Source organism: Aquarana catesbeiana, linkage group LG11, assembly GCF_042186555.1.
Source record: "Aquarana catesbeiana isolate 2022-GZ linkage group LG11, ASM4218655v1, whole genome shotgun sequence".
Classification (NCBI taxonomy): Eukaryota; Metazoa; Chordata; class Amphibia; order Anura; family Ranidae; genus Aquarana; species Aquarana catesbeiana.
In genome coordinates, this window is record NC_133334.1 from 54,544,349 (window position 1) to 54,569,337 (window position 24,989).

Below are 24,989 nucleotides of genomic sequence, written 5' to 3' on the forward strand. Positions count from 1 at the left end.
TTGACCCAACATTTTGAGATGGGAATGAGGGACACCTACTAGCAAACGTATATAGGCATAGAACACGCCCTCTGCCACACCCCTTAAAGGAGAATTAACCAAGAATAAAGGTTAAATAAATCCACAAGGGCTTTTTTTTACCACTACTATTCCTTTATATTGGCTTATAAAGTTTACAAATGCAACAATTTAGAAATCAGATGAAAGGTTTAGCACTGGGAAACACTTTTTGAAAGTGCATTTTATATACAATTATATGGATCAGACCAAAATGAATGGGTAGAGGTACAATGTACCAGATACCCATTCACATGGGGGGGAGTCTGGGAATCTGGGGGCCCCCTTGTTAAAGGGGGGCTTCCATATTCCGATAAGCCCCCCGCCCACAGACCCTGACAAACAAGGGCCAGGGTTGTCGGGAAGAGGCCCTTGTCCCCATCAACATGGGGACAAGGTGCTTTGGGGGGGACCCCAAAGCACCCTCATGTTGAGGGCAAGTGGCCCGGTATGGTTCATGAGGGGAGGCACTCGCTCGCCCCCCCCCCCCCCCCTTTCCTGTCCTGCTAGGCTGCTTGCTCGGTTAAGGGTCTGGTATGGATTTTGGGGGGAACCCCACGCCATTTTTTTTTTTTTTTTGCCGTGGAGTTCCCCTTAAAATCTATGCCAGACCCAAAGGAAGTGGTTTAGGTTTTTGGGGAACCCCACACTGTTTTTTTATTTTGGCTTGGAGTTCCCCTTAAAATCTATACCAGACCCAAAGGGCCTGGTGTGGTCTTTGGGGGGAACCCCATGACGTTTTTTTTCTTAATTCTGTCACGCAGCACTTCAGAAGTTACAATACAATACAAGAGGGTCAGGAGTACACTGCTCATGAGAGCTTACAATCTAATAGCAGATGGGTATAGACATGTATGGATCCATCCATATTCTGAAGCAGGAGACATGTGGAATACAGCCTTATACATGTCTGTAAGTGCTCATGTCCCAGGCAAAGCAGACAGCAGAGAACCTACCTCTAGTCCAAGCCTAAATCTTTAGATATTCAGCTTTATGCAAGAATATAATGCACTTGCCTTTTACTAATAATGTTGCAAATAACAATTTATACTGTTTCTATTTTAAGGATTCCACAGAACTGTGCAACCACTATTACGTTATTGGCCCATGACCCCGATGGAGACCTTGTAACCTGTCGATATGGATATTACTCTGGGGAATGCGGATTATGTAACCAATATTTTTCTGTAGATCAGGCAAGTTTCTAATCACCACAATGGAATAGTTACTAATCATCCAATTTATCTGCTTAAAGGGAAACCATAAAAGTTTCCAATTGATATTATATTATTTTGCTATTTGCACGTTTATAAACTGCTTCTTTTATATATTTTTCTATTGCTTAGTAAGCACTTTATTTTGCAAATACACATTTAACCACTTCCATACCGGGCATTTTGACCCCCTTCCTGCCCAGGCCAATTTTCAGCTTTCAGCGCTGTCACACTTTGAATGAGAATTGTGCTGTCATGCGACGTTGTACTCAATTTTGATCATTTTTTTCCCCACAAATAGAGCTTTCTTTTGGTGGTATTTGATCACCTGTTTTTATTTTTTGCCCTATAAACAAAAAAAGAGCAACAATTTTGAAAAAAAAACACAATATTTATTACTTTTTGCTATAATAAATATCCCATTTTTAAAAAAAAAAAAATTTCCTCAGTTTAGGTCGATATGTATTCATCTACATATTTTTGGTAAAAAAAAATCGCAATAAGCGTATATTGATTGGATCGCGCAAAAGTTATAGCGCCTACAAAATAGGGGATAGATTTATGGCATTTTTATTTTTTTATTTTTTTTACTAGTAATGACGGTGATCTACGATTTTTATCGTGACTGCGATATTGCGGCGGACATATCGGACACTTTTGACACTATTTTGGGACCATTGACATTTATACAGCGATCCGTGCTATAAAATGCATTGATTACTGTATAAATGTCACTGGCAGGGAAGGGGTTAATATAGGGGATGATCAAGGGGTTAACTGTGTGTCCCAGGGAGATGATTCTAACTGTAGGGGGAAGGGACTCACTAGGGGAGGAGACCTCTGTAATGGGAACACACGGATCAGTCTCCTCACCTGACAGGACACACAGATCCACGGTCCTGCTCGGTTAACGGGCAGTCATGGGTGCCCGGTGGACATCGCGGCCGCCGGGAACGCACATCGGGTCCCGAGTGATGCGCGCACTTCCGGCGGCGCGCGCACGCTCTCCACAATGCAGGAAATCCCAGGACGTCATATGACGCCCGCCCGGAGGGACGAAGGGTTCCTGCGGGCGTCATTTGACAATAGAGCGGTAGGGAAGTGGTTAAGCATGCTGCTTTTTTTTAAAAATTTTATCAATTGCATGGTATTAAAGAGGAACTGCAGTCTATTCACATAATTTGTAATAAAAACATCTTTACCATTCTGAAGCTTCCCTCCAACCACTTTGCATATTATTTTATATATACTGTGATTCTGTACTTGCCAAATATGCTGCAGAAATCTCCCTCCACTGAGTCTGGCTGCAACCATTTCAACTGTGGGCAGCTGAATCTGCTGCCTGTTCACTTGCTGGATTTACACAGACACACAGCTCCAGCTCTGCAGCTGAATGAATGAATGAATGACTTGTATAGCGCTGCAAATGCGAACTGAATTGCCTCAAGGCGCTTGGTCCATCCTGTGGGTTCAGCTTGTTAGAGGAGGTAGGTCTTGAGTTTCTTCCTGAAGCCATGATGGTTTTCTTCAATACGGATGTTGGTCGGTAGAGCGTTCCATAGGCGTGGTCCTTGGACTGCGAATCTTCGTTCTCCCTTTGATTTGTAGTGGGATTTGGGAACATGGAGGAGGTTTTGGTGGGTTGATCGAAGACTGCAATTAGGTACGTAGCATTTTATTTTCTCGCATAGGTATTGAGGCGCATTTCTATGTAGGCATTTGTGGGTGAGGCAGAGGTTCTTGAATGTGATCCGATCCTTTATGGTTAGCCAATGTAGGCTCCTCAGGGATGGGGAAATGGATTCCCCGGGTTTTATCTTGCTGCGGTGTTTTGGATGAGTTGTAGGTGTGCAATCTGGTATTTAGGTAGTCCGGCGTAGAGGGAGTTTGCGTAGTCGAGACGGGAGTTAATGATGGTTCCAGCTACTGCCGCTTTGTCCTCTTTTGGAATGAAGGGGATGAGTCTTCGTAGCAGGCGAAGGAGATGGTGAGATCCGCTGACTACTGATCCTATTTGTGCATCCATTGACATTTCTGAGTCAAAAATGACTCCAAGACTTTTGACTTTGGTGCTTGGGGTGTTTTTTGAGGTTTGGTTTGCGTGTAGTAGGAGAAGCTCTGTTTTGGATCCGTTGAGTTTGAGGTAGCAAGTGGTCATCCAGCTCTCATTGGCCCTCTTATGACTCACCCCCCCCTTCCTGGCCAACTCTCACGACAGTGATGGAGGGAGCTGTGCATGATGTCATAGTCCTAGGCTTTTTTCCAGACAAGAAACAGGAAGTGGGCTGTATAAGGTATTTACTGGCAGAAAAAAAAAAAATGTTTTACTATCCAAATATTAAAACAACAAGGGCAGAAGATTTAATAGATGGAAAGATAAAAAAATGACTGAAGCTCCACTTTAAGGTTGAACAGAACATACTGGGCTATATTTTAAGGAAATTTAGTACAGTGGAACCTCGGATTGCGAGTAACGCAGTTAACGAGCGTTTCGCAATACAAGTTTTTCTTCTTCTTCAAAATTTCTGACTTGGTTTGCGAGTGTTGACTTGTAAAACGAGCAGGATTCAAACCTCTGCGGTGTGCAGTACCGCATTTGGCCTGAGGTATGGGGGTGCTGGTGACCTTCGGAGCCGTTCGGAGCCGTTCGGAGCCGTTCGGAGCTGTTCAGAAATGCTCGGAAACACTGCATCCGAACGGTCTCCGAGTATTTCTGAGTCTCTCTGGGTCTCTCTGGCCACATGCGGTATTGCATGCAATAGAAGTCAATGCGGAATGAATTCTCTTCATTACCATTGACTTCTATAGGGAAACTCTCTTTGATATGCGAGTACTTTGGATTACAAGCATTACCCTGGAACGGATTATGCTCGTAATCCAAGGTTCTGTACTGCCTTTTACTTTTGGGTTATCTCTGTCTAAACAGAAATCAATATGGACTCATATTTGCCAGCAGAGGGGGGTATTTATTCTGATTCAGTAAGCTGTGCCAGTGTATTGCTAATAGACTTGAATAGCAGGGGAACTAATTATACAGGCCAATCACAGCATAGTAGTACATCATTACAGAATAACCAGAGTCAGTAACTTTTAACACACCATATGATGGCTGCAAGTGGTAAATATTCATATGTGATGATGTTGTGGCTAATCAGTGTGTGTATATATATATATATATATATATATATATATATATATATATATATATATATATTTATATACTGTAATAATTTTTACCCAATAGGATAACTGCATGCAGACCGCCTACCACAGATTTACTACGCTAAAGCAGCCCCGCTGCACTGGATCACGTATTTGTATAAATGATCCAGCACTTCTGGGTAAGGGGAGCCTGCATGCGCGGCCCCCGCCCCAGCTGTGCTGTAATTTGCTCGAACACACCAATCGACTGAGTGAATGACAGAAGAGAGCTCTGTGTTGTTAAACATCACAGGGCTCTCTACAGACAGCGGGTGCTAAGTAGCGAGTAAAAACAATACACAGTGAACACAGTAAACATTGTAGGCACACAATTAACCCCTTGATTGCCTCTAAATGTTAACCCCTTTCCAGCCAGTGTCATTAGCACTCATCACTGTATTAGTGTTACTGGAGATGTCAGTTCGTCAGTTCGTCAGTACCACCCCAGCGTCAGTTAGTTACAGACTGCCCATCCTACTACTGCAGTCCCAGTGATCGCCATTATTAGTATAAAACAAATTCTATCCCTATATTCCATAGTTTGTAGACGCTATAGCTTTCACGCAAAGCAATCAATATACACTTATGAGGATTTTTTTTTTTTTTTTTTTTGCAAAGACATGTAGCAGAATACATTTTGGCCTAAATTTATGAATAAATTTGATTTTTATTTTTTATGTTTTATAACAGAAATAAAAAAAATATATATATTTTTTTTGCAAAATTTTCAATCTAATTTTCATTTATATTGCAAAAAATAGAAAAACCTAGTGGTGATCAAATACCACCAAAAGAAACCTCTATTTATGTGGGAAAAAAATGATATAAATTTTGTTTGGGTACAGCGTTCCATGACCACACAATAACCAGTTAGAGTAGCGCAGTGCCGAATAGCAAAAAATGGCCTGGTCATGAAGGGGGTAAAATCTTCCGGAGCAGAAGTGGATAAATAAATACAGAATATTTCTGAGTAAGATTAGACAAACCAAAGGTAAAATCACCTTCACGGTAAATCAAACAACTTATCTATATTATTTTGTACTATGTTTTTGGGTACTATATACATTATCTTTCCATTGCACCGTTTTGATCTCTTTTTTCTCTATAGTCCTCATTGACAGTATGACTTATTATGGAAAGTCTTTACATTTATGTCCTTATATATGTTTGTACCCTTGCATTTGTTTGAATAAAAAGTGATTTGACTCAAATAGCTTATCTAAAAAATGAACTTGTATGTAATTCAATAAGAATGTTGTTTTATGCACACAGAAAATTGAAAATACAGATTCAGAAATACAAAACAGACTTATCAAATACGAATTGCTTTCTTAACTGGTAACAATCTGTTTAACTTTTTTTTTTTCTAGAGGCGCTGTATTATATCTTTTCCATCAGGGATGCGCACAGGCTCCTATGTCATGGAAATGGTTTTGGAAGATTTCCCCAACAAAAACATTCACCTTACCTATTATGACCGGACAGTGGTCTACAAAAATAGCCCTTACCATCGCAACACCCGAGAAGCACCAAACAAATCAGACAAGTATTGGTACTGGGATTATACAAGTGAAGAAACATGGACAGATTCATATGAATTCACAGACTTTGTCACAGATTATCCTGAGACTGATTTGTTAACCACATTTACAGAGGACACAGAAAAAACGACTGAGACTTACAATACTCCCGAAGACACTACAGAAACTTCTATAGATACTTCTACACCCTTTCAACTCCCAGAAACTACTGAAGGCACTATTGCAGAAATAACTACAGAATATTTTGAGGGAACCACTGTTGATCAAGAGACAACTCATCAAATTTCCACTGAGGCTGTGACCATCCCATATGAAACTACTGGATGGGATTTCTACACAACTGAACAACAACCAGTCTATACAAACCCCTTGAGTAGAATCCCTCTGCAGTTTTTAGTAGAAGGTGAGTTAAGAGACAACTGTCAATGTCAAACCAAATATATTTTTGTGAAATGTTCTGTAAAGATGCAAAATGTAAAGCAGCCAGTGGTAGATCCTTGGTCCGGGAGTGTTTCCGGTTCAGGGGGACACTTTGTTGTTTTACAAACACAGTGTTCTTTCCCTTTTTATATCACAATAATGTAATTGTCACTAATAGTACTCACCGAGGCCGAGATGCCGAGAGCGGTTCACCCTTGCGACTAAGCGCAGTCCGCGTACCCTGGAGGTGGTACAGGGAGGGAACGGCACGAAGAGGCACAGGCTACCCCAATGGACTGTTGGTGATTTGCTTGAGAGTCTTGGTAGAGAAGAGCCGCTGTGCAGGTACTGGTAGACAGAGGTACAACTGGGACAACAGATAGGAAGTCCAAAACCAGGCTGAGGGTCAAACACAGTAAGCAGTGGTTTTGAGCTGCAGGGTTTGCTGGTTGGTGTCTGAAGACACGGGTAGTCCAGGTGCAAGCAGAGAGTCAGGCTAGGAGACAGGAGGCAGTCCAAGTAACAGGCCGAGGGTCAAACACAGGAGACTGGTGGAAATCCAATAAACAAGCTGAAGTCAGGTCCAGGAGAGAAGCAGAGAAATCCAATGGCAAATCTGGGTCACAACAGGTAGTCAGGCAAGGCACAGGAGACAGGTTCAGGTAATACAGGGAGCTGAGACAAACCAGCAACTTGTTTGATCCTTCTTTTAACTTAAAGCGGAGTTCCAGGCAAAAATTGAACTCCTTTTAAAACATAAGCACATTCGACTCCCCCCCCCCCCCCCGTTTTTGGATAGTTTTTGGTATGTTTTCCTCAGGACTTCCATCCTATGTCACTTCCGCTGTTTTTTGTGTGCCCTCCTCCTTCCGCCTGTGTGTGTTCCAGAAGATGACGGGATCATTCAGAAAGCGCCGCATGACTCGTCCATGCGCAGTAGGAAACTGGCTGTGCAGCCACAAGGCTTAATTTCCTGTTTACCTTAGTAAGGATATCGGCGCTCCCGGGGCGGATGGATGGGTTAGCTTCGGATGCCGACATCACAGGCTCCCTGGACAGGTAAGTGTCCGCATATTAAAAGTCAGCAGCTACAGTATTTTTGGCTGCTGAGTTTTAATTTTTTTTTCACCCAGGCTGGAACTAACCACTTGCCAATTCTGGCATTTCTCTCCTACATGTAAAAATCTTCATTTTTCTTGCTTGAAAATTACTCAGAACCGCCAAACATTATATATATATTTTTTAGCAGAGACCCTAGGGAATAAAATGGTGGTTGTTGCATTTTTTTTTTGTCATACGGTTATTAGTTATTAGCACAGCAATTTTTCAAATGTGATTTAAAAAAAAAAAAAAAAAAAAACCTTCATGAATAAAAGAAAAAAAAACACTATCTACCCCAATTTTTTGTATAATGTGAAAGATGATGTTACGCCGAGTAAATAGGTAACAAACATGTCATGCTTTAAAATTGCACACAGTCATGGAATGGCGCCAAACTACAGTACTTAAAAATCTCCATAGGCGACCCTTTAATTTTTTTTACAGGTTACCAGTTTAGAGTTACAGAGGAAGTCTAGCACTAGACACATTGCTCTCTCTCTCTCTAACAATCGCATCGATACCTCACATGTGTGGTTTGAACACCCTTTACACATGTGGGCGTGACCTACGTATGCGTTCGCTTCTTCGTGTGAGCACAAGGGGATGGGGGTGTTTTCAACATTTTATTTATTGTTTCATTTTATTTTTTATGTTTTTATTTTTACACTTTCCCTTTAATTTTTTATTTTTTGGATTACTTTTATTCCTATCACAAGGAATGTAAAGATCCCTTGTAATAGGAATAGGGCATGACAGGTCCTCTTTACTTAGAGATCTGGGGTCTGTAAGTTCCCAAATCTCTCCTCTATGCCTGAGATCTAAAAAAAAAAAAAAAATCGATCTCAGGATTTCCAGCAAAAAAAAATGACAGTGTTTACATCTGCCGGAGCTGGAAGTAAGGACATGACGTTGTTTTTTGGCCTCTGGGGGTCATAGAGATAGCCGGGGACCATCTGGTCCATGGTCAGCCCTATGGTAAACTGCTGCCAGTGCAAGGGAGAGACCGGAGAAGCACCAGAGGCTGGCGGGAGGGGGTTGACAATCCTTCCCGCCACCTGTAAAAGCAATTAGGCAGCTAAACAACCACTATGATGGCTTTTACAATGTAGGGAGTCGCCGGCTGATAAAAAAGATATTTGTATGATCCCTGTAGCTGCAAGCATTATCCAGATACCTTCACTCAAAGTAAATGACGTCATATCAAGTCTACCCGCGGGAAGTTCTAGTGACAACTGTACATTTTTGGGATTTCCTATAATTTTTTGTCACAGTGACAGCAGTCACCAGAACTGGTAGAGAGGGTAATCCTCCCAAGCATGAACCCAGGCTTAACCATCAGGGACACATTGCACACATCCAGTGGTTGAAAAAAATGAAACTGGGCTAATAGAACAAACTTATATAGATGACAGTTGACCATCATAGAGTGTAAAAAAACTCATAAGAATATATGAAGCATATATATAGTGCTCATGGAAAATATGCATTAAATAAATACACAGAAGTGCATTTTCATGTGCTTCAGTGCAAGTTTACAACATATTGAAAAGTCCATGTAATTGATGCGATGATCACCCAAGTGTTGATAAATATTAAAAATTCTTGATAATTAAAATTGAAGTGTCAGATCCACCGTCACCAATGTAGAAGCTGGCCGCTTACCAGAGACCCATGACCCCCCCACTACAGAGGGTCTGGGTAAGCTGTTAAGAAATGATCACTCCGGACCACCATCAAAAAAACAGATAGTTCCGCTGTGTTAAAATGTTGGGGACCTCGATGTCAGATGGATCAATAGCAGAGCATCAAACCCTCCACTGATACATAAGGTGTAAATTTGCTCCCATTCAATTGTGATTTTTCTTGAATATAATGCACCGGTGTTTGCTTCGTAGTCTCCAATAAACCTTTTTGTCAGAAATCTTACAACCAAAGCTCTTGTTCTTGTTACATTTCTAAATGTTAGATTTCCTATCCATTTCTGTATCAGAGAAAATTTTCATCAGAGTCAATAGTAAATATGTAGGTAAGAGCCCATTCACATAGAGGCAACCCGACTTCCAGCGCGACTTTGGGAGGCAACTTGGACACGACTTGAGTATGAATCACAGCAGTGCCGGATGCGGCCCTTTGCCTACCTGTACCCGGCCCTTGGGGCACTTTTCCTTCCATTGACGCAAGACAACAATGGGGCACTAATTGCTGCTACTAACACTATGGTGCACTATTTCTCCCATTGACACCAACAATGGAGTGCTATTTCTCCCACTGGTACCAATGATGAGGCACCATTTCGCCCACTGACACCAATGATGAGGCACTATTTCTCCCACTGACACCAATGATGAGGCACTATTTCTCCCACTTACACCAGCGATAGAGCACCATTCTTCCCCCCCAAATACCAAAGATGCGTTGTTTAATCCCACTGACGCTAGGATAATTTTTTACTCCCAATGGCCGAAGTCCGGCCCCCGTAAACAGGACTGTAAACTGGCCCTTTGTTTAGAAAGGTTGGAGACCCTTGACATAGACCATGCTCCGCACCGCCGGCTCTCACTGCTGTCAGCCTGCAATCGTGACCAGTAAGACTACCCTGCAGTAGAGCGATCTGAAAGCGAGGCTTGAAGCGCTCGTGGAAGGTTGAAGCGCTCGTGGAAGGGACGACGTTGATGGTGGTGAGGAGGATGGTCCATGGGGACAGCTTTTTCCCAGATGCCTGCATACTTAGATCTGTCTGTTTTAATCATTGACCATGTGAGTTGCTAAATGTTGTGCCTTCATTAAATGTAACCATATTGCTACACTTACAGGCGCCTCTCTTCTCTTTTATACTCAGTTGTGACATGACACTACTTGTATATCACAAGATCGCTTGTATATCAAGTCAAAATTTATTAAAAAATGTTGCTTGTCTTAGAAAACACTTTCAGACCAAGTTACTCTCAAACCAAGGTTTTACTGTATGTATTTTTTTACTTTTGTTAAAATAACTGTAATAGTCGGCCTCAGAGAGGGTGCAGGAATTTTTGTTTGTTAACAACCAATCAAGGGTGCGCTCTGTGAAATAAAGAAACCCTAAAGCAAAGTTTAGTTGTGAAGTTGGGGTGCATTAAAAATGTGTGGTTGAGCCCCCCAACTGCAGCACTTTAAGCTGCAATGAACAGGAGTGTTCACATGCCATGGTTGCAATGCTTCACTTCACAGCCATGGCAAAAACAATCAAAAATATCACTATGGGCAGGTGGCAAGCCTGCCGAACGCAACCCAATCAAACCAATGGGGACACAATGCAAACACCCCTTGATTGTGTGAAATGCATGCGGCTGTGCCATGTTCGTTCATTAAAAATGGAGTTAAAACATCAACTCCTCACTGCCTTCAAAACACCTCTGAAAAGAGTTCCAAACACAGATTGTTTATCAGAGAAGCAGTGAGTTCAGACAGGTGTCTAAACCTAGTCTATATGTTTAGAACCCCAAGAGCCAGTTTACAAAAAAGCTACCATAAACCATCACCAGTAAAGCAGACCATAAATTCTGCAATTGTCTTGCCTTTCACTATGGGTTAAAAGTGGTAAAATTGCTTGACTGTACACTTACATTGGCTGTGTTGACGGGGAAGATCCCTCCCACAGCGCTATTGTGTTCTGCCAGTGGGGAGCCTTTGCTACTGGCAGAACACAATGATCACTGCTGGCCGCTATAGTCGCTCGCTGGCAGTGATCGCATTAAAAAAATCAGACAGGCTGGTTGTACTGAAGTTGAATGATGAATTGACATCAGTACAACCAACCTGCCCATAGATGGATCAAATCTCTGCCGGTCACTGCTGAACTGTCTAAGATTCGATCCATCTATAGCTGGCTTAAGTCAGTTGGTAAACGCCATTTTCTTGGCCTCTCTTTTACTCTAGTAAAATGGCTTGTAGGTAGAACAACAGGCTACTTACTGAAAAGCTTAAAGCCATCTGATAAACTTTTACTCAACAAGCATAATCTTATGATCTCTGCGCATATGTCTTTACCGAGTTGATTTATTAAGGGGATTCTCTCCAACAGGTAAATGTTATTATTATTTTATTATTATTATTATTTATTACGTGACGGGTATGCCTTATCTTAATTTTTATTGTTGGGAATTTGATAAATGCTGTAATTAATCCTGTTCTAACTGGGATACTGAATGTACCTCTAAGTCCTTGTTATTTCTTTGTCTCTTCTGTAAGATTTACTACCTTGCTGAAGTATGCAATAAAAATGTAACTTTAAAAATAAACTTTTACCCAACGGAGGTTCTCATCATCTGCTATAGATAAATGTCCCCCAAACACAGCCTGATTATCATCTGTATCAAAAAAAGGATGATGATTATCTAATATTTAACCAGTTAACTAACAACTAAGACAGCGGCTTAGTGGTTAGCACTTCTGCCTTGCAGCGCTAGGGTTCTGCATGGAGTTTGCATGTTCTCAATTTGGTTGCACTGGTTTTCTCCAGGTTTCCTCTAGGGTTGCCACCTGTCCGGGATTCACCCGGACCTTTCGGGTTTGGCATCATGCGTCCGGGTTTCAGACTGCCTGAAACCCGGACACATTATTCACACTGGACTTTAGTTTCCCAGCAGGGTTGATGACTGCACTTGTCTAAGCTGAGAGTGCCTGTTACACTCTCTTTCATGCTGTCCAAAGCCAACACTAACAATCCCCCCCCCCCCCAACACACACACAGACGGGAGAGGAGAGAGGGCTCAATCTGCACCTCTTCCTCCCGCCCCTCTGTGTCTGCCCACACTCCAATCCCCAGGGCTGTTCCTCAGAAAAGGAAAGTGCGGGCTGGAAATTTGAAGTCCAGCAGCCTCAGATATATCTGGATGAGAGGTGCTGACTGCCAAGGGGTGAGTGAGCTCACCTTCCATCCTTGTCTGTGAATGAAGTCTCCCCCCTTTCTCCCCTGCCTCTGAGTAAGTACACTAAGGTAAATCAGCGTTCTCAGAGCACCCCTTACATCAGAGTTCCTCTATACGCCAGAGGCCACAGTGTTCCCCCTTACATCAGAGTGCTCTCCGTACATCAGAGTTCCCAGTGTTCCCTCTTAAATCAGGGTTTCCAGAGCATCCCTTATGTTAGAGTCCCCAGAGTTCTCCCTTACATCAGAGTCTGCAGAGTCCCCCCTTACAGGTAAAGGGAACTCTGCGAGTTCAGATGTAAAAGGGGAACTCTGTGGACTCTGATGTAAAGGGGGACTCTTGTTATTAACTTCATATGATTAGAAATGTTATTTAATAGCAAAATATATGCATAGTTTATACTACAAAAAAAAAAAAAATCCTGTGCGCCATTAAAGTGTTCTGGTTTGACTTGAAGAAAAGGTGGCAACCTTAGTTTCCTCACACACTCCAAAGACATGCTGGTAGGGTAAAAGAGAAGTATGGGAATCTTGTTTTTTTTTTCAGATTTATACTTATCTAGGTGGATGCAGCATCGGACTGTCCCCCTCCGCCTCTGCACGGAGAACCGGAAGATCGAACATCACCGATGGCTCGGTTCTCTCAGCTCTTCCCGAGCAGAGAGCTGCTGCCTGTCAGTCAGCATCTCTCCTCTCTGTTCCTCCACGCTCATTGGAGCGCTGAGCTGTGGAGCTGTGGAGGGGCGGGGAGCGGCCGTCTCAGGCTCCCAGCAGCTCGCTGAGAGGCTGAGACGGGCATCAGTCCAGGCATCTGGCAGATCCAGACTTTATTGTCGGGATGATGTGATGCCTGGACTGATCTGTGTGTCATCAGCAGAGAGCGGACTTCAGGCCAATTGCAAAACAAATTGCACTCCTGTGACCCATAGGAGAAGCCCAGCCAAACAAGCTCAGACTGGACCTCTCCTTTAATTGTCTCCTGTCAAATATGTATCTTAGATTGTAAGCTCCTTGAGGGCAGGGACTGATGTGAATGTACAATATGTAAAGTGCTGAGTAAATTGTCACTATAAATAAATCTATGCGAATCATTAGTTCAGAATATCAACTCTTTCTTTCATAAATAACAGTTACAATTTTTTGAATTGTACAGCCACCAGTCCGGCTCCAACCTGTTCATTTGGGGAATACAGACCAAGATTTCTTTCTCCAACTCCCAGTCATGGAACAAAGTTGCTGGTCAACTCTGGAAAAAAATTCCAACTTCACCTTACTGCGCAAGCAGCATATGAAAGGTAAATCACACAACGTATGTATCCAGGACTTGTCATAAATTAATTTGACATTTAGGGCTCAATTACACTTGTTTTGGCTTCAACACATATAAACGGCTAGTTTACACTTGGACAGGCTTTGTTAAAGCTCTCTGAACGCTAGTCGAAGCTCCTGTCACTAAATAAAATGGTTAGCTTACAGTCCTGTTTACACCTTGCTTTTGCTTTGCTTCGGCTTCGGTTCGAAAATTATACCCCATGTAGCTTTAGTGGTGCTTCAAAGCGTCTTCAAAGTCTCCATAGAAAGTTTATGGCAAAGCTCGCTTGAAGCCCTACGGAAGCCTCATGAAAGCCCCACAAAGCCCCACGAAGCCCCACCAAAGCCTCATCGAAGCCCCACCAAAGCACCAAGCAAAAACAAGGTGTAAACAGGACTGTAAGCTAACCATTTTAGGGACAGGAGCTTTGACTGGCATTCAGAGAGCTTTAACAAAGCGTTTCCGAAGCCATGTTTTGAAGCAAAACATGGATTAAAAACTAGCCTTTAAAATGGACCTTGTATGAAAAATCCTTCTCCCCCACATACAAAAGCTTTGTGAAAGCTATAAAAAAAATAGGACATGTAAAGAAAAATATTTATGTAGGCACTGTTGACATTGCTGAACCTCACCGCAGGTCCCTGAGAACAGATGACCTCCAAACCCATCTCTGTCTGAATATCTTCTAATCCAATGAGTTGTAGGCCAGGTCATTCCTCACCCCACATAACACATAAACAAAGAGGTGAATGCTGGTGACCTCAGTGCCCTTGTATGGACACATCATATTTAGTCAATGACATCACTAGGATTCCGCCCCTTTGTTGCGGTTTGTTTGCTGCGGGGTGGGTAATAACCCGACCCACAGCTCATTGGATTCGAAAATAGCTGAGGTTCAGCTAGAAATTAGTTGGGAGGATACCCAAGCCCATCTCTAATCCAGAGAAAGCTCAGGATCCCACATCTTGAAAGGAGATGCTCCAGCATTCTGCGTGAAGGCCTAGTGCCATCACCATTACCTAAACAGGATGAAAATCAGAAAAAAAAAACATTTTAATTCAAGCATTTTATTACTTTCACTGTTTAGGAAAGTATCAACAGCATAAGCAGACCTTAAATTTTCATGCATGGTCAGCTTGAAAGAAAGCACTGGCATTTCAGTGACCTTGCTTCTCTCTACTGGAGTAAAGCAGTACAGCTTGGTCACCTCTCAGACCCCAGCCATTGAATGCATATTGAAAAGTTTGTTTTAAAATGTAATATTAAGCTGAACTAGTATAAGAACTTTTAATTTTTTTATTTTAGACACATTTTATAATACCTTGGAGAGTGGTAAAACATTGTATTTTTCTGCTTTATAGAATTTCAGACTTTAAAGTCAGTGGGCTTCCTGGCATGACCAAGACGTTTACATCCTCATCAAAATCTAATACAAGGCGTATGGTCGTGGAATGGACACCAAAGGAAGATAATGTAGGAGAACACGTGGCTGTTTGCTTTGTGGCAGAAACTTCAAATGGGTCAGTATGATACTGCTGAGTCTAAATTCAAATTGTTTTATGATGATTTTTTTCTTCTTGAAGATGAACTCACTCAACAACTAATGTTAAAAAGCCCCCCCCCGCACGAAAAAAAGAAGCCCCACCCGTCCTCCCGAGTTCCGGCTTCCACAGCCGCCTCCTGCACTTATATTGTCCCTGAGGGCCGGTGTTCTGTCAAAAGTTCCGTACTTGGCCGAGGGGGTGGGGGGTGGGGCGGTGACTGGCTACATGTTATTCCTCCGGCAGAGGCTCCGCCTACCCTCCTCCACATGGCCTTTGCATCTTCTCCCCGGCCAGGGGTGGGACCTGTTAGTGACGGTCGCGATGACCGCCTGCCATGAGCGATCGCGAGCACGATAGACAGAACACGGAAGTGTGTGTATGTGCAAACACACAGATCCCTGTTCTTTTCCGAGTGGAGTGACAGATTATGTGTTCCTATTAGCTAGGAACCAGAATCCGTCACTTCCTCTAGTCAGTCCCCTCCCCCTTCAGTTAGAAACACGTAGCAGAGAACATAGTTGACCCCTTGATCGCCCCCTAGTTTTAACCCCTTCCCTGCCAGTGACATTTTTACAGTAATCAGTGCATTTTTATAGCACTGATCGCTGTATAAATGCCAATGGTCCCAAAAATGTGTCAGACGTGTCCAATGTGTCCGCCATAATGTCGCAGTCCCAATAAAAATCGCAGATCGCCACCATTACTAGCAAAAAAAATAATAAAAATGCTATAAATCCTATCCCCTATTTTGTAGACGCTATAACTTTTGGTCAAACTAATCAATATATGCTTATTGCGATTTTTTTACCAAAAATATGTAGAAGAATACATATCGGCCTAAACTGAGAAAAAATTTGCTTTTTTTTAAAAAAAATGGGGATATTTATTATAGCAAAATGTACAAAATATTGTGTTTTTTTTTAAATTGTCGCTCTTTTTTTGTTTATAGGGCAAAAAATAAAAACCGCAGAGGCGATCAAATACCACCAAACAAAAGCTCCATTTGTGGGAAAAAAAGGACGTCAATTTTGTTTGGGTGCAGCGTCGCACGACCGTGTCAGTTAAAGCGATGCAGTGCCGAATCACAAAATAATGGCCCGGTCATTCAGCAGCCAAATCTTCCGGGGCTGAAGCGGTTAAGCTAACCATAAACAGATTTCTCTCATTCGGCTTTACAGGCCAAACAGGAGAAATCACTCAATTCCCTCAACCATGTTAAACATTACCAGCTATGGTATTCAGGCAGCTGCAGCTGTCTGAATCCTTGAACAATGACTACATTTTATTGGATGTAGTAGCTTTTTGGCCAGCAATTTTTTACCCGACATCTTCCTTTTGTAATTAAAGTTTGTTGAGCATGGTGATGCCAGGGCCAGCCACAGCTTGAAATTCAAGCATTGTATAGCTAGCATTAAATTCTGGATATACTTTGAGTAGGTTATATTTTTTAACAGGTATTTAAGAGGGTTATTTGGGTTGGTCCTCAGACTCCTCACATTTCATAGTTCTTAGTCATTCCTGTCATTCTGACAAATCAAGACCTTCAAGAAGGTGAATTAGTGGCCTGGAATGTTTAATTGGTACCAAGAATACAAATAACTCAATTAACATTTGAAATATTTATTAATACAATTTCTTAAAAGAGACAATAGTTTGCAACATATTAAAAGACAACAAAAGAAAATGTATAAAGATTCAAAACCACCATATATACTGTATAGTACAGGACATCTTCAGTACTTAAGTGGAGGTCCACTACAAAAAGTGTAGCTGCTGACTTTTAATAAACAGACACTCACCTGTCCCACGGTCCAGCAATGCGGCTGCCCGATGGCTCGCTCCTCTCCCCCTCCTTTCTAGGGCGCCGTCATTGCAAGTGTAGGCACCCAGCTGTGACAGCTAGCGGCTTCACAGCCAGGTGCGCACTGCGCAAGCTCGAGTCGCGCTGCACTCTCTTAATGGCCAGGCAATCTTCTGCGACCTTTGACATGTCCCAGAAGATTGCAGAGAGATTGCAGAGAGGGAGGGGGAGAGGAGGAGTCGCCTAGGCGTCGAGGCGACAGAAGAAGGAAGTGGGACAGGAAGTACCTGTCAAAACTAAGTACCCACCCCCCCCCAAGAAAAAAAATGACATGCCAAATGTGGGGGAGAAGAGTGCTTAAAGCGGAAGTTCCACTTTTGGGTGGAACTCCGCTTTAAAGTTTACTAAAAATCCCAACGTGTTTCAACTCAACAGTTGTAAGCCTTCTTCAGGGGAAGTAATAGTGATAGGATGCATATAATTACTCAGCATAACATGATGTAGGATGAATGCCTTTACCTGGGGCAGTCACATGACAGCGTTCAATATATCACAAGGGATGCAATAAACTACCTACAGAATGACCCAGGGAATCACCTTAAAAGGTCTCAATCAAAAAGTAACAGGACACATGGCAAAAAAATCCTCCCCAAATGGCAAGATGTAATATAAAAGGCTTTAATGGACTTAACCAAAATGGCCTCAACAGGAGTGGATCATAATTTTTTTTAAAATGGGGGGGGGGGGGATCCTGCAATTACAGCCACAGCCGCATCACTACATTGATAGGCATCCAGAATCCAACATGCATTTGCCATTGCACCCATGATCCACTGCCTGCAAGGTAAAAAGGTGAATTTAGCCTTTACCTTTTGCTGTGCAGGTGCACTGACTTGAGTTCAACTTTAAAGTGTATCTATAGCCCAAATTTTTTTCTTAGAAGAGATAGGACCAATTGTTACTAGAACGGGAGATATAATTAAATCTTGCAATGAGGAAACCCACTGTATATACCGCATAACTTAGAGTGGATTTCCCCTCATTTTGAAAAGATGTATTGGGCGAGATTTACTAAAACTGATGCACACAGAATCTAGTACAGCTGTGCGTAGTAACCAATCAGCTTCTAACTTGTTTAATTAAGCTTTGACAATAAAACATAGAAGCTGTCCTTGCACTGGTGACACGTGGTACCGCTGGCAAATTACCAACTTTTTGTCATCATCTTTTTCTCCTACAGGTACCAGTCAGAACTACGATGTGTCGTGGTAGTGATAGGACCCTCAAAATTAGGTAAAATCCTTTATTATATTTTTGCAGCTAGAACATTAACTTGCACTTTTCAGTTCTTATAATATACATTGTACCTCGGACACTATTTATAGATTCAACTGCCTCATAGAAAGTCTCCTGCTTTTGGTGGGTTGTGAAGAAGATGACATTGTGGTTGTCTCTCTATCATGGTGGAATCTTTCAGTTTTAGTCTCTCTGTCATGACATTGTCTTTGAGATGTTAGTGTCTCTCACATAACTGGCTCTTGTCTCATGGAACCTATCAGCCTTGCTCTTAAAAAATATATATTTTTGCACTTTCTTGAGAAAAGGTTGTCCCGGGCCAATAAAAAAAGGGAAATCTTTCTAACAGAGCCTTGGACCATAATAAAACCCGATAAGTGTTTCATTCCTTCCACATTCTATTCAAAACTAAATAAAAAGTTTTTGAGTTGTCTTGTCTACAAGTTTGGGAAACTATGGTCTGCAGATACCGTATCTCTCCTTTTCCTGGCCACATGATGCTAATTGTGTTAAATCAATAAATTATTTACTAGGTTGTACAGATCTCTATCGATCATTCACAAGATAAAGCCCTCCATCTCGACCAATGCTGGAGATGTGGAGAGCCAGGTGGTACACATTCCCATCTGTGGTTGCACTGTCCACGAATTTAACCATTCTGGAAGACCATTTTTAGGTTAAGTCACCTAATCACAGGTAAGAAATGTGTTGAAACGACAGAGGAGGCCTTTTTAGCCATCATCCTGGAGTTTATCAAAAAAAATCAAGCAAGGCCTTTTCTGGTCGGGCTTAAATTCCCAGACACTGGAAGTCAGCCACTGTCCCCTCAGTTAGGGAATGGGTCATAGTATTGAACCACTTGATGAGGATTGAAGAGTTAATGGCTGTTGCGATGGAAAACTACAAGAAATTCTGGGACCTATGGTATGCGTGAATGGAATTTTCCACGTCACCTGAACTATTACCCTTTCTCAGATAGTAGGCGCCCTCACATTTCTTTACTAACCTGCGTCAATCACCTCCTCCCATCAGACAGGACCTTTCCTTTTTCCTTCCTCTCTTCCCCTCTCCACCAATTTGCTAAAATGGTGGCACCATATTGTGCTTATCCTAGATTCTAGTAGACCCTTTCTCACAGGGAAACATATCCCTAACTCCACTACCCTGGAGCCCAGCCTGAACCTTACCTGTTCCCCCCTGGCTATGCCGATTTTACTACCACCTATGCCATTGTTCAGTTGGATATTTGTACCTGCAATTGCTCACTGTTGGACTGCAGTTCCTATTTTACCTTGCTGTGACATTTGGCAATATTTATTGTCTAAAGTTACACAAGTATGCAACTTGTTCATATATTGACTTGGTTCTGTAAGACGTGCTTGTACCATTTATTGTCTTTTGTGCCACTGACTCAATAAAACTTTATTCTTAAAAAAAAAAAAAAAAAAGAAAAGAAGTTTTGAGTAGAGAATATATAAGGCCCTATTCACACCTTTGTGTGTTACTTGAGGGTTGAAACTGTAGCTCAAAAAAGTACAAGTTTTATTTTCTTCAAGTTTGAAGCGTTTTTGGCCCCTATAGACTTCAATGGGAGCACCCAAAAAAAAAACAGAATTGCTAATTTTTTGCCTATTAACTAGCTTCCATTAGCTCGAAATAAATTTTAAAAAGTCACAGACACCCTCAAAAGTGCCTGTGCAAATATTAAAAGATGCTTAGCTCAAGTGTGAATGCAGCATAATAGTTTAATTTTAACACCCGCACACCTTGCAAGACTATAATATAATACAATTTATTAATATTTATTAATTAATTATTAGTTATATATGAGAAAAAGTTTCCTGAACAAAAATAAGAGAAAAAAAGGACAAACCAACAAACTAAGAACAAACGAACAAACGAACAAACTAACGTGGCACTATATATATTTTTTTCACAGGTATTAGTACTACATATTTAATTGTGAGATGATACAATCTTGTGTTGCTCTCATTGAAAACCCTTTGGAAAATAGTGCAGAAAGCTTAACCTGAATGAGCCTGAAGCTTTATGTAACACTTTACTATTTCCCACCCTACAGACACCTCCTTGATATGCCATGATAACACCATGACTTTGACCATTGCTACGTCAGCAAATGATGAACTTAATAAGATCCAGTTACGCCTGAATGATCCCAAATGTCTGGTTAGCTCCAACAGCACCCACCTTATAGCCAGTGTTGGATACAACTCCTGTGGGACAGTGACTGAGGTAATGTAAAGGAGTCATTCTGCTTAGTAGGATAGGACTTTCTAGGCATCATCTGTACTTGGAGCTGAAGGCAATTTTTTAAAAATTTTAGCTCCTCACCTATTTAGATGCATGAGCCCGGTGGACTGTTTATTGTTTCCTGTAGCTGAAGCGGGTCTTCCATTATGCATTCTTTCAAAATGGTACCCATAAAAGATAAGATAAATGGTGTCTAGTAGGCACCTTAAAGTATATGGAAACTCCTTCACTAAAATGTCATATAAAAGTTTATGTGTTAATGTCATTTCAAAAGTAATTTTCAATCTTATTAAACTGCAGATTTCATTACAATAACAGGAAATCCTGCCATGCAAGTCCTTGTTCAGGCACTTTCTGTTATAAGGGGATAATAAGGACACCAGTTAAGCTCCTGTGTTGAACAAGGACCCTAGATGTTCTCCTGCATTGTCACCCACACACTGGCATCCGTTAGAGAGAGACTACGAATGGTCAATGCTCATTCGTTTGTCCCAATTGTCCCCACTGGTCCAAATCATTTAGTGGAGGGGGGATTATGGTGTGGGGTTGTTTTCAAGGGTTGGGCTTGGCCCCTTAGTTCCAGTGAAAGGAGCTCTTAAGGCATCAGCATACCAAGACATTTTGGATAATTTCATGCTCCCAACTTTGTGGGAACAGTTTGGGGACGGCCCCTTCCTGTTCTAACATGACTGCGCACCAGTGCACAAAGCAAGGTCCATAAAGACATGGATGGGTGAGTTTGGGGTGGAGGAATTTGACTGGCCTGCATAGAGTGCTGACCTCAACCCGATAGAACACCTTTGGGATGAATTAGAACGGAGACTGCGAGCTAGGCCTTCTTGTCCAACATCAGTGCCTGACCTCACAAATGCGCTTCTGGAAGAATGGTCAAACATTCCTATAGACACACTCCTAAACTGTGTGGACAGCCTTCCCAGAAGAGTTGAAGCTGTTATAGCTGCAAAGGGTATATATATATACCCTAATTATTATTATTTTTATTTTTTTTTCAGGCCTCATGCACACTTAACTTTAGCTTTCCAAAGATTCCAGAATTTTCATACAGGCGGAAGACGCAGGCGAACGATACAGCCCTGTTGCTGGCAGCCTGTAAAACTCTATGAAAGGCCCAAATCTGCTTCGGCTGACAGTGCATTAAGTGGTTAGGACAGTATGCAGACTTCTTGCATTCAGCGCATTCGGTCCTGAGCACATTCTGCCCTAATTGTTTGTAACAGCAAGGTTGCCAGCGGTGGGGCTGGATGATGTGCCTGTGCCTTCTGCTCACACCTAAACACTAGAATCTCATGCACAGAGGCTAAATGCCCAGTGTGCATGAGGCATTAGCTTTTTGTAAGGGTGTCATTCTGACAACCATTGTAATATAGGCTTTCTTTCCACTGACCACCAATGTAAGGGGCATTTTTCCACAAAATAATTTTAGTAGGGGTTCCCTAAGACCTAAACTTTATTTTAAGGGTCCCTCTGGGGTAAAAGAGGTTGAGAAAGGCTGTGCTAGATAAAATGATGACTTGATGTTGGCAGAAACAAAGAAATGACTCCTTTAGTATGGACGAACATTTTTTTTTTCTTTGAGATACCACTTTCCATACAAAAACCCTAGAAAATGATTACATTTATTTAAATACATAATATTTATTAAAGATGGAAAGAAAGTGCCAGTCATTTGCAGGGTTGTGTATACCTGTATATCTATTTCAGCATTTGTCATTGCCTATTTTGCTACTCACCTCCTCATTGCCTATTTTGCTTTTATATTTTATAGGAAACGGAGGAAAATATAGTGTTCAAAAACACAGCCACCAACCACGACATGTCTGCTGTGATCACAAGACAAAATGGGATTTCTATCCCCTTTAACTGCTCCTTTCCTAAAAAGAACAGAATATCGGCTTCATTCCGTGCCCATAGGTCAGATTTCATATTTACTGAGGCCGGCTTTGGTAATTTCACCTACAAGATCCAGTTCTTCACAGACAGTCGATTTGCGGAGGTGAACACACAGTCTCCTCTGGAGGTCATACTGAAGGAGCTACTGTATATGGAGATTCAGGTTTCTTCATCGGTGCCCAATATCAATTTATTTGTGGAGTCCTGTAAGGCCACGCCACATGACAATCCATCCGATCCCATCTTCTATAACATTATCGAAAACGGGTATGTTCTATCACTTTTGACTTAAATTACAGATTGTATTATTTGTCATCACACTGAACTAATTAGCATTGTAAAATAGTGTCTGCTACAGTATGTCTCGTGTTCTGCTATCTCTGTACAGGCTTTGGAGGAATCCAGTGAGCCAAAAAAAAAAAAAAAAGGAAGAAGAGTCCAGTTGTTGCTTGTTGTCAGAGGGAAGCTACACACATTTGGCACAATCTATCAAAGGAATACTCTCACAGACACAGATTTCATTGTTACATATCCACCCTGGCAACAAACAACACTTGAACGTTGGCCACTGGCTACAGTGCTTGCTTCAAATTTGTTGTCCAGACACTTGAAATCCTGTCGTAGGTGATAACTTGCAGGGGACAGAATTGCTATAGAGAGCAAAAAAGTATTTGGAATACATGTGTGGCATGCATGCGCTTCTAGGTTAAAATGGGTTCTTTTCTGGTTAACATCTGTTATCCTTGCTCTGTCTAAACAAAAGCTCAAACTGAGTTTCCAATAAAGGAAGCGTGACTCCACTGCCTCATAAACTTATATATATAAATTTCAACTTGAACTACTGACCTATGTAAGCAACAGGTTTTATTTACCAAAGGTGCTAAGAAGATAGAGAAATATGACAGAAGGCAATAAAATATTCATATGCATTTTTTTCGTATTTTCTTTTTATATTTCTTTAGAAAAAAAGCACCAGTATAAACATGAAACCATCCATACAGTTCGACAACACAACTGAGGTTTATTCATTTTTTACAAAATAATAAGTGCACATATAATTTATCAAATCATAAAGTCATCCAATAACAAGTGCATTAATAAATAATATTTACATTAAAAATCAAACTCATGTGCATACAATACAAGAAACCACCCAAAAGTTCTAATAGGAAATGAATAATAAATGTATATAAAAAGTCCACAAAATCAATCTAAAGTCCACAAAGTGAATTAAGGTGTTTTAGTGACATTGAAACCCATATAAAGTGCTTCCAATGTTCAGATGCTGCTCCTCCATGCACAACTTCTTACCGGAAATTTGGATCTCAACACAGAGGACAGTTTGTACGTTTGCATAACACTGGGGTCCAGGCAGCCAGCTCCTAGTTAATGACACCAATAGATATTGCTCATGGGCACTTTATCTCACTCTTTAACCATCACAGTACTCCACAGTGTCAGAAACCATGAACCAGACCGAGACAGAAGTACAGTAAAATCACACTTGTTTATTAATAAAAATAAAAAGGTAAATAGAGTAAGCGCAGTCAAAGCATAGCCAGAGTAGAGTAACCGGATCGGGTAGTCAGCCAAGCCAAAGTTCAGTAACCAGATCGGGTAATCAGCCAGGCCAGAAGTCAGGGATCCAAGTAGGGGAACAGCAAGCAGGATAAGGAGCCAGAAGGGATGTCAGCAAAGCCAGTCTTTAAACAGGAACGCAGGAGATGGTTTCTTGTGATGTGACCAAGGCGAAGGCAGGAATGAAGTGAGCTGTAGATCTTTAAGTAGGTGGGACTGACAAGCAGATCCACAACAGCTGGTTAACTGTGGAGAGAGATGAGAGCTGGCAATTAGCCGGCATCTGAGCGGCAGGCTCAGAGAAGGAAGGGCTGAGCCAGCCCTGACACACAAACAGTATTCAGATAACACAATGGAGGGGCCTCATGGTGCAGTATGCTTACAACTTAATTTATTTCAAAGGAAGATACACTCACATGACAGTAGAAACAACCAAGCAATATCAATAAGCAAGCACCACTGCGGGACCAGCTGGCATGCAAGATGACGTCACAAAACTGCTCCGACCGATGCGTTTACCCTAAATAGGCGTCTTTTGTATAGGATTTTTAATGTCCTGTATTCAGATATTTTGAAGTGCTGCAGTCTCATGCCACACCAAGCACAAGTATATCTCTGTGTTTTTTTTTTTTGTTAGTTTTTTTTTTTGTTTTTTGAGGTTTATTAATGACAGGATTATATTTGTGACATTTTAATAAGAAACAACAACAGCAAAGATATTTTGAGATATTAAGAATAGACAAAATATTCATGCATTTTCCACTTGGCTGGACCCCAGAAATAGCACTTTGACTTATTACAAGAGAATATAATAGTAAGGCGTAGCATCTTACAAC

At 41.6% G+C, this 24,989-nt stretch overlaps 1 protein-coding gene across 1 annotated transcript in view; it reads left to right on the forward strand.

Moving 5' to 3' along the window:
* Positions 1 to 907: 907 nt before the first annotated feature.
* Positions 908 to 24,989, forward strand: part of LOC141111703 (CUB and zona pellucida-like domain-containing protein 1) — a 35,031-nt gene continuing 10,949 nt past the window's right edge. The window contains exons 1-8 of the mRNA XM_073603850.1: positions 908 to 969; positions 1,124 to 1,253; positions 5,843 to 6,416; positions 13,594 to 13,735; positions 15,114 to 15,272; positions 18,338 to 18,390; positions 20,474 to 20,646; positions 22,451 to 22,842. Coding sequence (XP_073459951.1) covers positions 908 to 969; positions 1,124 to 1,253; positions 5,843 to 6,416; positions 13,594 to 13,735; positions 15,114 to 15,272; positions 18,338 to 18,390; positions 20,474 to 20,646; positions 22,451 to 22,842 — 1,685 coding nt within the window. The remainder of the gene's footprint in view (positions 970 to 1,123; positions 1,254 to 5,842; positions 6,417 to 13,593; positions 13,736 to 15,113; positions 15,273 to 18,337; positions 18,391 to 20,473; positions 20,647 to 22,450; positions 22,843 to 24,989) is intronic.